This window comes from Apis cerana, linkage group LG12, assembly GCF_029169275.1.
Source record: "Apis cerana isolate GH-2021 linkage group LG12, AcerK_1.0, whole genome shotgun sequence".
NCBI lineage: Eukaryota > Metazoa > Arthropoda > Insecta > Hymenoptera > Apidae > Apis > Apis cerana.
This window is the reverse complement of record NC_083863.1, coordinates 5,896,097-5,912,908: the sequence shown is the minus strand read 5'-3', so window position 1 is coordinate 5,912,908 and position 16,812 is coordinate 5,896,097. Positions and strand designations below refer to the sequence as shown.

Here is a 16,812-nt window from a genome sequence, read left to right as displayed (position 1 = left end):
TTATATTTAAGTTGAATCAGTGTTTATGCATTGATATAAATTAATATAAAATATACAATATTATATAAGAAATATATTTCTTTTTTCCATATACATACATATATACATATATATAATAAATTTTTCATGTGAAAATAATTAGGATTATTTTTCGTTTGAAATTAATTTATAGTAAAATAATTAATTGATTAATAAAAAATGATAACATCTGATTACAAGAATCTTTATAAGTATTATTAAAAAATTTTAATATTTTATTTTTTGATATGTAAATATTAGAAAAACACTTTATCCTATAATAATTTTAAATATATTTTAATAAGTAGGAAAAAGTATTGTGCCTAGTGAAAAATTTTTGTTAAATGATTTATAAATAATAATAAACAGATTCATGAAACATGAAAAACTAAATATAATAAATATGAAGATCTATCTTAGTAATTTATTATAATTGTGTACAAATAAAAATTTTATATTATCAAGTTTGGTTATATTATTATTGTTGCTATTGTTGTTATTGTTAATAGCCCTATTCTATTAGATATATATATATAGTTATCATTAAATTATATAATTTAAAATATTTAATACTTTCTAACTAGATAAGATTTAAAAAATTGTTTTAAATTATGTATTATGCTTAACTATAAAATAATGATTAAATTAACATTTTTTTAAAAAGTATTGAAATTGATTTAAAAAAAATGTCTTCTTTAATTTACAATAATAAAATATTTATAATGTATAAATCAATGAACATATTAAATAAAAGAGTAATATTCAATAGAAAAATATTTATTAGAAAAATAGCGGGCAGTGAAACAGCTGTTTTTTGAATGATGAGACATCTAGTGGAATGCGTATACATATGCAATAGCAACGAATGGACAAAATGCACGATACGGAACTGATCGCACTTGTACTTAGAAGAGCTGATTAAGAAACCATGGCAGCTGGTTGTTGTGGAACGAAAAAGCAAAAACTAAATGATTCCACTAGTGTTCCGCGTAACAATACTGTAAGTTTACAAAATAGTATTCATATGCGGAATTCTATAATAGTTCAACCTGAGATGGGCTTTTATTGTTTCGATGTCCTTTACTGCCAACTGCACCAACTTGATCCACCAAAACCACCCAACTTCAGTAATGAAGCTTTGTAAGTATTTGTTATTGACAACCTCTCTATTTATTTTTTAATTTAATATTTTTTTTCTTTACTTTAAATGTTTGAATATATAACTTCTAATATAACAGAATTAATATTTTCTGTATTTTATTTTTTATTTTTTTCATTATAAATTTTTATATTTCACGTTTATAACTTAATCTAAAGATTTTTAATTTATGAATAATATATAGAATAAATATGATTCAAATATTATTTCTGTACATAGAATAATTACATTTTATTGAGAATAGAAAAAATTATTAAATATTTTTTATCTTTATTATTTTTTATGACATTTTATATAAGACATTTTATAAAAAGACTAAATAAAAATATATTATCTAAATATTTTCATAAATATTTTAATTAAAATTTTATCATTTTCATTGTTTTTATTAAAATATTTATTAAAATAATTTCTTAAATTTCAATGTATATTATTAAAATATAATAATATATGAATGTGATATTTTTATATATGTTAATATATTATTACATTTGATTTTAAAGCCCTTTATTTGTAACATGGACTATTGGTAAAGATATGAGATTAAGAGGTTGCATTGGTACATTTAATGCAATGCATTTACATGCTGGACTACGGGAATATGCTACTACTAGGTATTATTTTAGATTAAAATTAATAATAATATAAGAATCATTTTAAACATATTACTTTTTATAGTGCTTTCAAGGATTCAAGGTTTAATCCAATAACATTGGAAGAACTTCCACGTTTACATGTAAGTGTTTCTATACTTCGACATTTTGAAGATGGAGCAGATTATTTAGATTGGATAATAGGGGTTCATGGAATTCGTATAGAATTTCATAATGAAAAGGGCAATAAACGAACTGCTACATATTTGCCAGATGTAGCAATAGAACAAGGTTTGTATTATACTTCAATTTAAGTAAATAGAATTTGCAGAATTAACAAGTTTTTCTATGTGATTATTTCATAATATAAAGTAATTTATAATAAAGAATTAATAAGTTACTTAACAATTAAATTATACTTAATGTGTGTGTAAAAATACTTGTAAGATAATTGCAAGTATTCTGCAAAGTTAGAATTTTACTTATTTAGGATGGAACCAAATCCAAACAATAGACTCTTTACTACATAAAGGAGGCTATAAGGGGTTAGTTACTCCTGATATTAGACGTAGTGTCAAGTTAACTCGATACCAGAGTGAAAAAGTGACTGTGAGTTATCAAGATTATATGACACGCTGGCATGGTCAAAGATGCTAGCAACTGCCCTGGGGTTCTGTTAAAGGGCCCCTCATTTGTTATATTTCTAACAACATTGATAATTTGAGTACAGATACATTTAATTGTTGTTTGCAATATATTAATTATCAATGCAATAATATAATGGCCAGTCAATATGCATTCATTATAATAGAATCTAATTACTTTTTTATGACACAATCATGTTTATTCTATAATTCAATATGTTTTAATTTTATCATCTTATCTATACAAAGTTATCTTTTATTTTTATATACACATACAAAATTTGTTTGTTTATCAGTGCATCATAATCATTATTGGAGATGTCTTCCTATAAAAAATCATAGATTATGGAATATAAAAACAAACATGGTATTAAAGACTCAATTTAATCTTTTACTATTTCCAATGGTGCCTATTATATGCTATATTTTATACTTACTTATTTTATAAAAAAAAAATATTTATTAACAAAAATAATAGGATTTTGGGTATGTAGTGGCCTTATCTTTTCTGAATTTAATACTATTTACAAATAAGCTACTGAGTATAAAATAATATTTGTGGAATTTAAGTTCAATTGACAAATTTCTTCAGTTTTTTTATAGCTAGTATAAATATATTATTGTTTAGTTTATACAAGGCGTTATTGTTTGTTTCATTCTTTTATCCACAGTGTATTTTTATTTTATTTTGACTGTTCTCTAATTCAAAATATAGTACTTAATAAATTTGCTTTAGCCATTAAATAATAATATTAATGTCTGCATTTATAATTGCAGTCCAAAATTTGTGATATACAAACAAACTTAATATATTATATAAGTAATAACATATATAATAAATATAGATGTTATTTATAATTACAAACTTCAATATTTTTTTAAGCATTAAATATTCTAACGTTTATTAATAGTATATCTAATAAAAATTTTGAATAATAATAGAAAATTATTGAAATTAACGAAACAATAATTTTGAAATATAAAATATTTTATATTACTTTTTTGAGAAAAAATAATAAATAATAATCTATACATATATTTATAAAAAATTAAATGTAAATAATAATGTAAATAAGAAAGAATGTAAATAATAAATTAAATATAAAAATTATATACGCGTAATAGTAAATAATAAAAATAAGTTGTAATTAAATTATTGAAATAAGAGAAAAAATTGTGTTCTTTTAATTTATAAAACTCTATATTTTTTATAATATAAAAAATATCGGAATGTTCCAAACAATATGTGCATGAAATATAATAACATTTTATCTATATGAATTTCTCATTTCATTTCTCAAAAGTATAAAAAAGTTGAAATTATCTTAATTTGTTTATTAATAAAAATTTAATAATATAAACTTATATTTTCTATTAAAAATAAAATTGAAAATACAATATATCAAAAATATAAAATAAAAAATTATTGTTTTTAATATATAACTATCGCATTATAACATTCATATTATTAATGTGATAGTTACATATTACAAACAATACAATTATAATAATGTAATTTATACGTGCAATTTATTGTGATATTTATTCTTTAATTTAATATATAAATGTGAATATTAAAATTTTATCAAAATTTATTATTTTAAATTTCCTTACCATTTTATCCTTACAACTTTTGATTTAATATATTCTGTAAAATTATTTTATATATATTATTTAGTTGCATAATTAATTCATTTATTGTTATTGATGCATCATGTTATAATACAAATAATACAATTTTTAAATTTGTATTATTATAAATCTTCTTCTAATTAAATTTATTTATTTATAGTATTATTAAATAAAAATTAATAAAATTTATTTATAGTATAGTATGTTATAGTATGTATATAATAGTGTATATAACTTTCTCATTGATATTTCCTACTTCATATTTTCAATCTATAGAATAAATAGAAATATAATGTAAATATATAAGTACATATTGGATATATATATATATATAAGTATATATATATATATATATATATATATATATATATATATAAGTATAAAATACTAAATAATAAATTATGTAAATATACCTGTTTATTATCAATATAGTCTTGAAGTCTTAACATAATATTTGTTAGATTTTGCATTGATAAAATTTGTAAGTAGGTAACCAGACCAGCTGCAATTGAGTTGATAATAAACAAAAATGATATGATCTTAGAATGAGGTTTAATAATGCTCCACCAAAGTTTGAAAAGTTCCTTTCCTTCTTTTATATGTGGAATTCTGTATCCAATACTTCCAGCAATCTACACAAAAGTTTTTAAAATTAGAAAATTAAATTAATTACATTGAAAATAACATAGAAAACATGAAAAAGATGAAAAATATTTTACTCCAATATTTATTGTTGGTGCTGTAACTAAAGAATATAATAAGCTATTAGCTTGTAAAAATGAAATTGCTTTTAATTCTTCACATATCAAACAATAAGGTTCATGTATCAATATTTTATTTAAAATAAACTGAAAATAAAAATTATTATTTATTATATTTTTTACTGTAAAAGATTTTTAGAAAATATTTATTATTTATTAACAAGATTTAACATACGAATTGATGAGATAAATACGAAGTAGATGCTGGTGCAAATGTTAGAAATAATGTTGTCATTATCGTACCATTGTGATATAACTTCAATTTACGTCTAAATATTGAGTTAATTATCAATCCATTAATAATACCAATTCCTGCTATTATTTTACTTCCATGTTTTAAAAACCAGCTTAAAAAAATAATATTATATATAATAATATATTTATAAACAATAAGAATTTAAAGAATTTAAATTCTTTATTATGATATATTTAACAATAAATTAAGAATTAAAATTACAATACATACACTTCATTACGTGGTTCCCATTCTTTAATTAAGTCCATTCGATTTTTAATAAAATCAGAATCACTTTCATAACCTAACATAATTAATGATTGTTATTTTCAAGTTTTTTAAATTATTTATTCTTTTTTATTTTAAAATCTTCACATTTATTGTTTGATTTAATATGCAATATATTTTTATTATGTAACAGTAAACAAAGAGACAATAGATAGATAAGATAGACAATAGATTTATCTTATGAGGCTTCGTAATATTCGTGCTTCATATTCTGAAATACCGATTGTGTAAGTTTGTAATATACTCTTTATAATTTAAGAATTTATCATAGATGGAGATAATCATAAAATTTATATAAGATCTATAAAAGATATAATATTTTATAAAACATCTATATAAAAAAAGATATATGATTTATTTCTTAAAAATTTTGATTGAAACTCCGTTAAATTTTTTCTAATTTAAAATTATTTAGTATCAAATATATTTTATTACTAATGGAATGAAACAAAATTACATTATATTATATCATTCTATTTATTAACATAATAACTTTGTCGAACAATATCAATCAACAAACAGAAGATATTTTTTTAATAAACAAATATATATATTTTAATAAGACAAGTTTCTTTAATAAAATGATGATGAAAAAAAAAAGAACAAACTAAAAAGAAATAACAAAATACAATGATTACCATTATTTAGCTTTTTTAGCTAGAAAATTAGATGATCTAAGAGCATAAACAATTTCCATTATATCAGTGGAAAAACTTTGGGCATTTTGTTAACGCAACACTATTTAAAAAACGCGATCATTTGTCAACGCAACACTAATCGAAACAACCGCGATGAAACAATATCGCAACACTAATTTTAAAATAATTTTAAAATGAATCAAGTTAAAAAATTTATTTTTATTAAAAAATAACAAATATTCCGATATAAATATAGAACGCAACATAATAAAAGGCAACATTCAAAAATAAAATCTAATGACTTTGCAATTTAAGTATAAATATAAAAAACTGTAATAAGAAATTATTTAATTTACCAAAATATTTAAAAAAACAAACGCGATCATCACTTTGACGCAACACTAATTCAACCCGTAATTAATTTATCGCAACACTAATGCAAAATCGCGATTTGCCCACGATGACTGGCCTGGATCTAGATGATGGGCCCGCATGCATCGGCCGGACAATACACAACATTTACTACGTGATACTAAAACGAGCACAGTGACAAAATAATAACAATGACTTCCCATTCTTTGGACTTGGACAAAATCCAAAAGATGAGAAGCCATTCGTTGCAGCCCTCTTCGTGACAGTTTGTCGGGCCTCTTCGGTCTTCCTCCTTCGGGCGCAATGCCCGCTGAAACTTAAATCTAGGCTCGAGATTCACTAATCGCAAATAAAAAAAAAAAAAAAAATAAAGATTAAATCGCGAAAACTAATCGCACGTGGACGACCAACGATCGCAATGATAATTGTCCGTACACGCGCAGAATCTCGAGCGCAACGTTCGTTTCGAGATCGTTTAATTCGCGATCGCGACCGCGGAATTCGAAAAATCGATGGGAAAAACCAGAAACGATATGGTACTCTCCATTCGTCTCAGTTTTGCTCTCGATTTTTCAAATTTTATTTCCTGAAACAGGTTGCCACGCGAAAACGCGCCTACCCGATCAGAGACTGTGACAACCTGCCCGGCCCTACCTACTTATAATTAACAGGCACACCAGAAATATACTACCTATCCTACCTAAACCCTATATTTAAAAAATATGGCAAAACAGGCATACCAACACATTCATTCCACGATTCTCACGCATAATGCTCGGGCGCAAAATGCCTACACTAGGGAAAACGTCCCGGGACGCCTCCGACACCCGAGCTTGGCACACTGCATTCACACTCTAACTTTACGTACCATTTCCCTGAAATCGACTGACGATGGCTAGTGACCATTGCGTAAAATGCGATAAAATTTTATATTTATTATGTCAATTATAATAATGAATGTTCATAAAACAAAATTTCTTTTTCTTTTCAAAAATATTATATTCTTGGAAAAAGAAAATTATTTATATGATATGAAATAAGCTATTATTATTGTAATTTGTGATAAGATTAGTAAAATTTAATTAATGAATAATCGAAACGACGTAATTCCACAGCCTAACCACATACACACACAATGTGGAAAATACATCGTGCACGATACACTAACACATTGTCAGTCGCTAAAAAATTTTTATAAACTTATAAACTATGATCATTATGCCCATTGCCTCTCTCTCATCCAAGTTGCACCTGGGCACGTGAGTGAGATCCTGACAATGGGCACAGAAAGAATTAAATCTGAAAATCCTAAGCTAAAAAATATATTAATATAAATATTTTATATCTAACGGACTAAATAAATTTTGATTTTCATATTCTTAATTCATTTGAAATTTTAATAATTCTACTTTAATTTTAATAATTTTACTTTAATTTTTATAAATATAATACATTATATTTCTTTAAAAAAATTGTTGATAAATTATTAAATTAAAAAATTCATTAATCAGAAGAGAATATATTTATTTAAAAAAAATTAATAATGATATAATGCAAAATAGATTAATAAATTCAAAGTTAAATATTAATGAAAATATCCTCAGATGATTTCTCTATCAAAGCATATTTTCGAAAATATAAAGTAAGAAATATTTAAAATGTTTAGCTTTGATTTCAAAATCTATCTGTCGCGAAATATCTTCTTGCATATAAAATTTAATATATTTTCGGATGTGAGAAATAAAAATTTTATTATTTTTGCTATCTTGAAAATCAAGCAAATTCTTTAAAATATTATTATAAAGACAAAGATTATTATATATGCATTCAAATATTCGTGATGCATATACGAATATTTATACATGTATATTTAACATTTGCAATAAATTTTTATTGTAAATGATTATAGTAATTTAGCTTCAAATAATTAATTTGAAAAATCATTAATATTTAAAAACGCGATACAAGAAGATCTAGCCTAAACTAATAAATAAAACAGAGATAGAAAATGTTATTATTTACGAGTATAATAAATACCCGTAGTCACTGTGCTCGTGCAAAATTCTACGTATACAACCAATCACTCGTGTCGATTTGGACCTTTCATCCTACGACATGATTGAATGATCAGAGGAACCAAAATGCATGCGACTCACCAATAGATGCGAAGATTCTGCATTGCCATTGTTTCTGCATTGCTGTAATCTTGCGAGATGTCATCAAATATGAGAAAATAAAAACTGTAACAGAAAAAATTAAGCATCATAATTAAACACGGTACATATAATAATTATTTGAAGAAATTAGATAAGAAACTAAATAAAGATATATAAAAATTATTACCATTTTATTTGAAAGGTTATATCCTTTTGTAAAATACACTGACTCTAACACGAAATAAATATTTTAAAAAAATGAAATAAATTATTAACACATTTTATTAAACAATAATTGGCGAACAAACACTGACTCTAATTGCGCGAATGGCTATTATAATTAAAAAATATTAAAAATACTACTTAAAAATACGAAACAAACACTGATTCTACTAACCACATTGCACGTGGTCAGAAAAATTTTTTAAAGTGGAAACTGAAAAAAACATATATATTGAATAATAATATAATCTTTACGAAAATAATATAATCTTACGAAAAATAGAAAAATAAATTTTAGATATATTTACCTAAAGAAAAGTATGACGTATTTAATCTTCATTGTTGACAATACTACACTCGCGTGGCTATTATGGCTATCGAATTTCAAATTGGGGAAGGAGGTTATACGTCAACTAAGTAGTAAATTACACAATATTGTAAATATCAGGTTTCAATTTCTAGAAACTGTGTGATGAAAAATGTTTTTGGCCTTAAACAAAACATTAAAATAAATATAGAAATAATGCATAAATTGAACGCAAAAATTATGTATTAGAAATAAAATATATATGAGAATAACAAAATACGATATGAATATTTATTATAATCTAATTATTTCATTTCTATACTAATAAAAAAATAATAAATATTTCTAAAAATTATGTTAAAAATTATGTTAAATTGAATATAATAAGTAAAATCTTATCTTATTTGCAGGAAAATTATTGTATTTTCTGTCAATCATCGTTGAATGTGAAGCTATAATGCTTTTGAAGAGATTCTCCTAATTAAACAATAAGTCTGCATAAATAACATTAAAACCGTAAAATAAATGTATAAAATTAAAATTATATTAAAATGAAATAATACAAGTTTTTAGACAAAAAAAAGTTCAAAAGTTTAGACAAAACATATTACCGGCAATTCTATTGTCAAATAAACGAATAATATAAGTCGAAAGAAATTCAAAAGAATATTTAATTTTGATATAATAATACTTAATATATAATTAAACAAACACATATTATTCAAATAAAACTTGTAATAGTTCAAAACACATAATATAATACTTTATTAATAAAAATTTACACAATTAAGCACTTTTACCAACGTCACACGTCTTGTCACCACGAATTTCAATAGCAAACTGACATCATGCGAACCGATTCTCTTAGGAGCTTCGTGATTGGCTGGAATTGAGTGATGCGCGATTCTTTACAATTTCTATACAAATTCGCGCAGAAATTTAATTTGTATGATTTACTTTTATTTTTAAAATATCAAAATCTTATAAATATTTATTACTTATTACAAATATAAATAATAATATTAATTATTATTAATCAAATAAGGCTAATAATATAGTAATAAAATACCATTTAAATAATAATTTTTAAACAATTATAACTCTACCGATGTCACATATACAACTACTATGATTTTTAATAGCAAACTGACATCTTGCGAACTGATTCTCTTAAAAGCTTCGTGATTGGCTGGAACTGAGTGATGCGCGATTCTTTACAATAATTATACAAATTCGCGCAGAAATTTAATTTATATGATATTTTTATTTCTAAAATATGAAAATCCTATAAATATTTATTACTCATTACAAATATAAATAATAATATTAATTATTATTAATCAAATAAGGCTAATAATATAGTAATAAAATACCATTTAAATAACAATTTTTAAACAATTATAACTCTACCGATGTCACATATACAACTACTATGATTTTTAATAGCAAACTGACATCTTGCGAACTGATTCTCTTAAAAGCTTCGTGATTGGCTGGAACTGAGTGATGCGCGATTCTTTACAATAATTATACAAATTCGCGCAGAAATTTAATTTATTTCTGTTTCTAGAATATTAAAATCTTATAAAAATTTATTATTTATTAAATGTAAATGTATAAATAATAGATTATTAAAATTTATTTAACAAAACATTAAATACATAAAAAAAAAAACTGTAACATAGAAAAAGAATTAAGCAAAAAATTTTATTAAATTATTTTTATTATTAATTAATAATAAAATGAAAAATATTGAATATTTTTAGCAGTTTTTAATTTTTAGCAGGCTTTGATTGTTTGTTGTTTGATTGTCTGAAATTAATTATTGAAATGATTTTTTATTCATTCCAATTATTTAAAAAGAAATTGATATATTATATAATATAGAAATTCTATAATTAGAAATACATTTAATATAAATGAATTTTATATTAAATTAATAATATAAAAATTAAATAAATCAGAAAAATAAATAGAATGGTAAATAGAATGTAATTGTTACGATAAACAGTATTCATTTATATCTATTTTAATATTGTTTTAATAATAAAATATTTATTTATTTATTTATTTATTATAAAATTTATATATATTATAATTATGTATTTGTTTATAATTAATATTAATAAATATTTGTTATAACAATTCAATTATCAGTTTACTATAATATTTATTATAATTTAAAGATAACTTTAGAAATAATGTTTTAGAGATTTATTAATTTGTTTAATTTTTCTGTGTAATAATCTATTATTTATTTATTTATTATAAATTCACATATTTTTATCTATTATTTTTTACTTATATTTTTAATAAACTAAATCTTTATAAGATTTTGATATCCTAAAAATCAAAGTGTTTTATACAAATTAAATTTTCGTGTGAATCAAAATAAAAATTTGCAAACTCAATAAAATAACTGCGCAATTCCAACCAATCATAAAGCTGGTAAGAAACGTTTTCAATGTTTTCTAATTTAAAATTTTTTGTCGATTTTTTGTTTGATGTTAAAATCTTTCTCGAATTCGTTAATTTTTCCAGTAATTATCAATTTAATAATAAATTAATTTTAATAATTTATTATTTGTATTTGTAATAAGCAAGAAATATTTATAGGATTTTGATATTTTAGAAATAGAAATATTATACAAATTAAATTTCCGCGCGAATTTGTATAGGTAAAGAATCGCGCACCACTCAGCTCTAGCCAATCACAAAGCTCCTAAGAGAATCGGTTCGCATGATGTCAGTTTGCTATTGAAATTCGTGGTGACAAGACGTGTGACATCGGTAGAAGTGCTTAATTGTGTAAAAATTTTTATTAATAAAGTATTATATTACAAGTTTTGAACTATTATAAGTTTTGTTTCAATAATATGTGTTTGTTTAATCATATATTAAATATTATTATATCAAAATTAAATATTTTTTCGAATTTCTTTCGTCGATTTGTATTATTCATCTATTTGATAGTTAAAATGGCCGATAGTGTGTCTTATAAATCTTTAAACATTAAATTATAACATTATTTTAATTATAATTTTAATTTTAGATATTTGTTTTAAAGTTTTGATTTTTATTTGTGCAGATTATTGTTTGATTGATAATTTCGAAACTGTGAGAGCTTATTCATATTTAATGATAATTGAAAATCCGAAGATTTTTCTACGAATAAGGTAAGATTTTTTTTATTTTAATAAAAGATAATATAAGCATCTATAAGCAACAATCTTTTGTCTTATAATATAGAAATGAAATACCCAAATCTTTAAATATTGATATAATTCGTATTTATTATATATATCTTGTATATTCTGTATATTGATATATATATATATATATATATATATATATATATATATATCTATTTTCTAAATGTGTTTATCCGTGCATTCATTCATGCATTATTTTTGTTTGTTTTTATTTTACTATTAAAAATTCCAAAACTAAAAACATTTTTTATTTATTTTACTATTATGCTATATCACGTTTCCAGAAAATTAACGGTTGACGTTCGTGCCATATTCGACATGTTTCGACTTGTTGTTACGCTCCCCTCTCCAATTTCTAATTCGATAATCGAAATTTCGGCGCGAGGTGTCATTCTATTATCGAAAGTCGTAGAAATTAGACGCTTTATTTCAGGTATGTGTTTCTTTTATTATATAATTTATATTTCATTATTATTTTTTTATTTTTCGTATAATATATTTAATTAATATTATATATAATTAAAATATTATTTAATAATTTATTATTCATTATATTATTGTAATTGACAGTTTTTTGAAAAATAATTTATTCTGTTTTCTTTATTCATTTGTTTAACTATTAATAAAAAAGAACAACCAAAATTAATTCATATTATAATTTTTACGATGCGATTTTACTATAAATATTATTTTATTTGAATATAATTGATTTTAACTTCTTACATTTTATACATTTATTTTAAGAATTTGATTATCTTTTTTTTAGGTTAGTAGCTGATTACTGATCTTTTTCAAGGCGGGAAAAATTCCAATATTCAACAATCAATTTGATGCTGACTTTTTATGAATTTTTCATGGAATGGTAACATTTGATTTTTAATATAAAAAAAATCAATATATTTACCAATTTTAACTAATATATTAACCAATATATTATTATTTTTTTAAATTTGCATTATTATTGCAATATATTAAGTATTTTATAAATTATAATTTTACATTATATATCGTATTATAATTATTGCATTAATTTTTTTACATGATATGAAAATTTAACGAATTACATTCTTATTTTGAAAATAATAAATTATTTTTTATCTTAAATAAACTAATACTTTATACGATATTTTATGAAAAATTTTGATTTCAAAAAAATAATAATATTATATAATATTATTTAAACAAACACTCAAGAAAATATTAGTAGAAAAAAAGGTAGAAAAAAGAAGGAAAATATCGATATAATATTATTATATTTTCTTTTCTTTTTTTTTTCCTAATAATATAGCTTTACTTTCAGATATTTATGACCACGTGCAATGTGGTTAGTAGAATCAGTGTTTGTTTCGTAGTAGTATTTTTAATATTTTTTAATTATAATAGCCATTCGCGCAATTAGAGTCAGTGTTTGTTCGCCAATTATTGTTTAATAAAATGTGTTAATAATTTATTTCATTTTTTTAAAATATTTATTTCGTGTTAGAGTCAGTGTATTTTACAAAAGGATATAACAATCACCTTTCAAATAAAATGGTAATAATTTTTATATATCTTTATTTAGTTTCTTATCTAATTTCTTCAAATAATTATTATATGTACCGTGTTTAATTATGATGCTTAATTTTTTCTGTTACAGTTTTTATTTTCTCATATTTGATGACATCTCGCAAGATTACAGCAATGCAGAAACAATGGCAGTGCAGAATCTTCGCATCTATTGGTGAGTCGCATGCATTTTGATTCCTCCGATCATTCAATCATGTCGTAGGATGAAAGGTCCAAATCGACACGAGTGATTGGTTGTATACGTAGAATTTTGCACGAGCACAGTGACTACGGGTATTTATTATACTCGTAAATAATAATATTTCTTTTTTGTGTATTTTATTTATTAATATAGGATAGGGTCTTCTTGTACATCGCGTTATAACATAATTAAATGATTTTTATAATTAATTTATTATTAAGAACAATATATATATTCATATTCATATGTGAATATAATAAAATATGAATCTTTCAATGAATAATAAAATAAAAATGATTTTATTACAGCAGAAATTCAATCTATTTATAGTATAATTTAATTTATATAATCTATTTTATATATTAAAATTTAATTGTTTCGTAAGATTTATTCAATTTCATGTGCAAGAAGACACTTCGCGACAGGTAGATTTCGGAATTAAAACGACAAATTTTGAATATTTTCATAACGTAGAAAATATGTTTTGATAAAGAAATCACCTGAGGGTTTTTTTTTATTGATTTTCTATTTAACTTAAAATAATTACTTTTATTACAATTTTTTTAATTTCATAATTTCTTTTTTAATTTCATAGTAATTTATTAAAGTAGAATCATTAAAATTTGAGATAATATCATAATATATAAAATGAAAAACTATTAGTCCGTTAGATACAAAATAATAATATTTTTCTAGCTCAGGATTTTCAGGTTTAATCCTTTCCGTGTTCATTGCCAGGTTCTCACTCACGTGCCCAGGTGTTACTTGGGTGAGAAAAACGCAATGGATACGATGATAATACTTTATAAGTTTATAACAATATTTCAGCGATTGACGATGCGTTAGTGTATCGTGCACGACGTATTTTCCACGTTGTGTATGTGTGCAATTAGGCCGTGGAATTGCGTCGTTTATAATTTTATCGCTATTAAATAACGCTGATTAATTATATAAATAATAATCTTTTATTTAAAATTGATAAAAAGAAATTTTATTATTTATTCCAATAAAATTATTTCTTTAAAAGATATATGTATTCTTTTGCAATTTAAATTAAGATGCATACAGAGTTTTATCGCAATTTACGCAATGGTCGCTAGCCATCGTCAGTCGATTTCAGGGAAATGGTACGTAAAGTTAGAGTGTGAATGCAGTGTGCCAAGCTCGGGTGTCGGAGGCGTCCCGGGACGTTTTCCTTAGTGTAGGCATTTTGCGCCCGAGCATTATGCGTGAGAATCGTGGAATGAATGTGTTGGTATGCCTGTTTTGCCATATTTTTTAAATATAGGGTTTAGGTAGGATAGGTAGTATATTTCTGGTGTGTCTGTTAATTATAAGTAGGTAGGGCCGGGCAGGTTGTCACAGTCTCTGATCGGGTAGGCGCGTTTTCGCGTGGCAACCTGTTTCAGGAAATAAAATTTGAAAAATCGAGAGCAAAACTGAGACGAATGGAGAGTACCATATCGTTTCTGGTTTTTCCCATCGATTTTTCGAATTCCGCGGTCGCGATCGCGAATTAAACGATCTCGAAACGAACGTTGCGCTCGAGATTCTGCGCGTGTACGGACAATTATCATTGCGATCGTTGGTCGTCCACGTGCGATTAGTTTTCGCGATTTAGTCTTTATTTTTTTTTTTTTTTTTTTTTTTGCGATTAGTGAATCTCGAGCCTAGATTTAAGTTTCAGCGGGCATTGCGCCCGAAGGAGGAAGACCGAAGAGGCCCGACAAACTGTCACGAAGAGGGCTGCAACGAATGGCTTCTCATCTTTTGGATTTTGTCCAAGTCCAAAGAATGGGAAGTCATTGTTATTATTTTGTCACTGTGCTCGGTTTAGTATCACGTAGTAAATGTTGTGTATTGTCCGGCCGATGCATGCGGGCCCATCATCTAGATCCAGGCCAGTCATCGTGGGCAAATCGCGATTTTGCATTAGTGTTGCGATAAATTAATTACGGGTTGAATTAGTGTTGCGTCAAAGTGATGATCGCGTTTGTTTTTTTAAATATTTTGGTAAATTAAATAATTTCTTATTACAGTTTTTTATATTTATACTTAAATTGCAAAGTCATTAGATTTTATTTTTGAATGTTGCCTTTTATTATGTTGCGTTCTATATTTATATCGGAATATTTGTTATTTTTTAATAAAAATAAATTTTTTAACTTGATTCATTTTAAAATTATTTTAAAATTAGTGTTGCGATATTGTTTCATCGCGGTTGTTTCGATTAGTGTTGCGTTGACAAATGATCGCGTTTTTTAAATAGTGTTGCGTTAACAAAATGCCCAAAGTTTTTCCACTGATATAGTGGAAATCTTCTTTTGTATATGCAGTTGAGTTACACAATGGTGAGTAAACAATAACTATTTTTGATATACCTTCATTGATTGCAATTATATATTGCGTAATATTACGAATGCATAAATTTGTATTTATTATTATTTAATATTAATATTTAAAATCTTCCATTCTATTTTTTATTTTTATTTTTTTTATTGAGATTATATATATATATATATATGTAAAGATTTGGATTATAAATATAATAAAGCACTTTTCGCGGTTTCTTTTGAACTTTCCATTAATATATTAGTGTTGCGAAAATATATTCTGCTTACGGTTTGTTCGGTTGAGTAAGTGTTTATTATATTTTAATAGCTTTGATAAATGTGTTATTAATTTTTTGTCTTTTTCTTTTTCAGTATCCTTTTGTTAACAGAGCGTTTCTTTTGAAAATATTATTAAAAAATGTATTTTTTATTATTATTATTTCTTAATTATTAATTCAATAATTGAGTTTGTTATAGGTATAAATTGAAGAAAAT

The 16,812-nt window shown here is 23.5% G+C and overlaps 2 protein-coding genes and 1 long non-coding RNA gene across 3 annotated transcripts; 2 read left to right on the top strand and 1 right to left on the bottom strand.

Annotated features, from left to right (window-relative positions):
- The first annotated feature begins 481 nt into the window (after positions 1 to 481).
- Positions 482 to 3,525, top strand: LOC107995247 (AMMECR1-like protein). Its single transcript, XM_017052632.3, has 4 exons — positions 482 to 1,158; positions 1,681 to 1,791; positions 1,856 to 2,061; positions 2,261 to 3,525. Exons 1-4 carry the CDS (start codon positions 947 to 949, stop codon positions 2,425 to 2,427), a joined length of 696 nt encoding a protein of 231 aa, XP_016908121.1. The 5' UTR covers positions 482 to 946; the 3' UTR covers positions 2,428 to 3,525.
- Positions 3,526 to 4,087: 562 nt separating this feature from the next.
- On the bottom strand, positions 4,088 to 7,222 carry LOC107995249 (uncharacterized). Its single transcript, XM_017052636.3, has 5 exons — positions 5,274 to 7,222; positions 4,983 to 5,154; positions 4,766 to 4,894; positions 4,460 to 4,678; positions 4,088 to 4,316 (listed from the first exon to the last, which is right to left on the bottom strand). Exons 1-5 carry the CDS (start codon positions 5,351 to 5,353, stop codon positions 4,299 to 4,301), a joined length of 618 nt encoding a protein of 205 aa, XP_016908125.1. The 5' UTR covers positions 5,354 to 7,222; the 3' UTR covers positions 4,088 to 4,298.
- A 4,561-nt stretch (positions 7,223 to 11,783) lies between these two features.
- Positions 11,784 to 13,091, top strand: LOC133667040 (uncharacterized). The gene is made up of 4 exons (XR_009832138.1): positions 11,784 to 11,833; positions 12,114 to 12,201; positions 12,522 to 12,670; positions 13,004 to 13,091. It is a non-coding gene; the product is annotated as an uncharacterized LOC133667040 (long non-coding RNA).
- Positions 13,092 to 16,812: the final 3,721 nt, after the last annotated feature.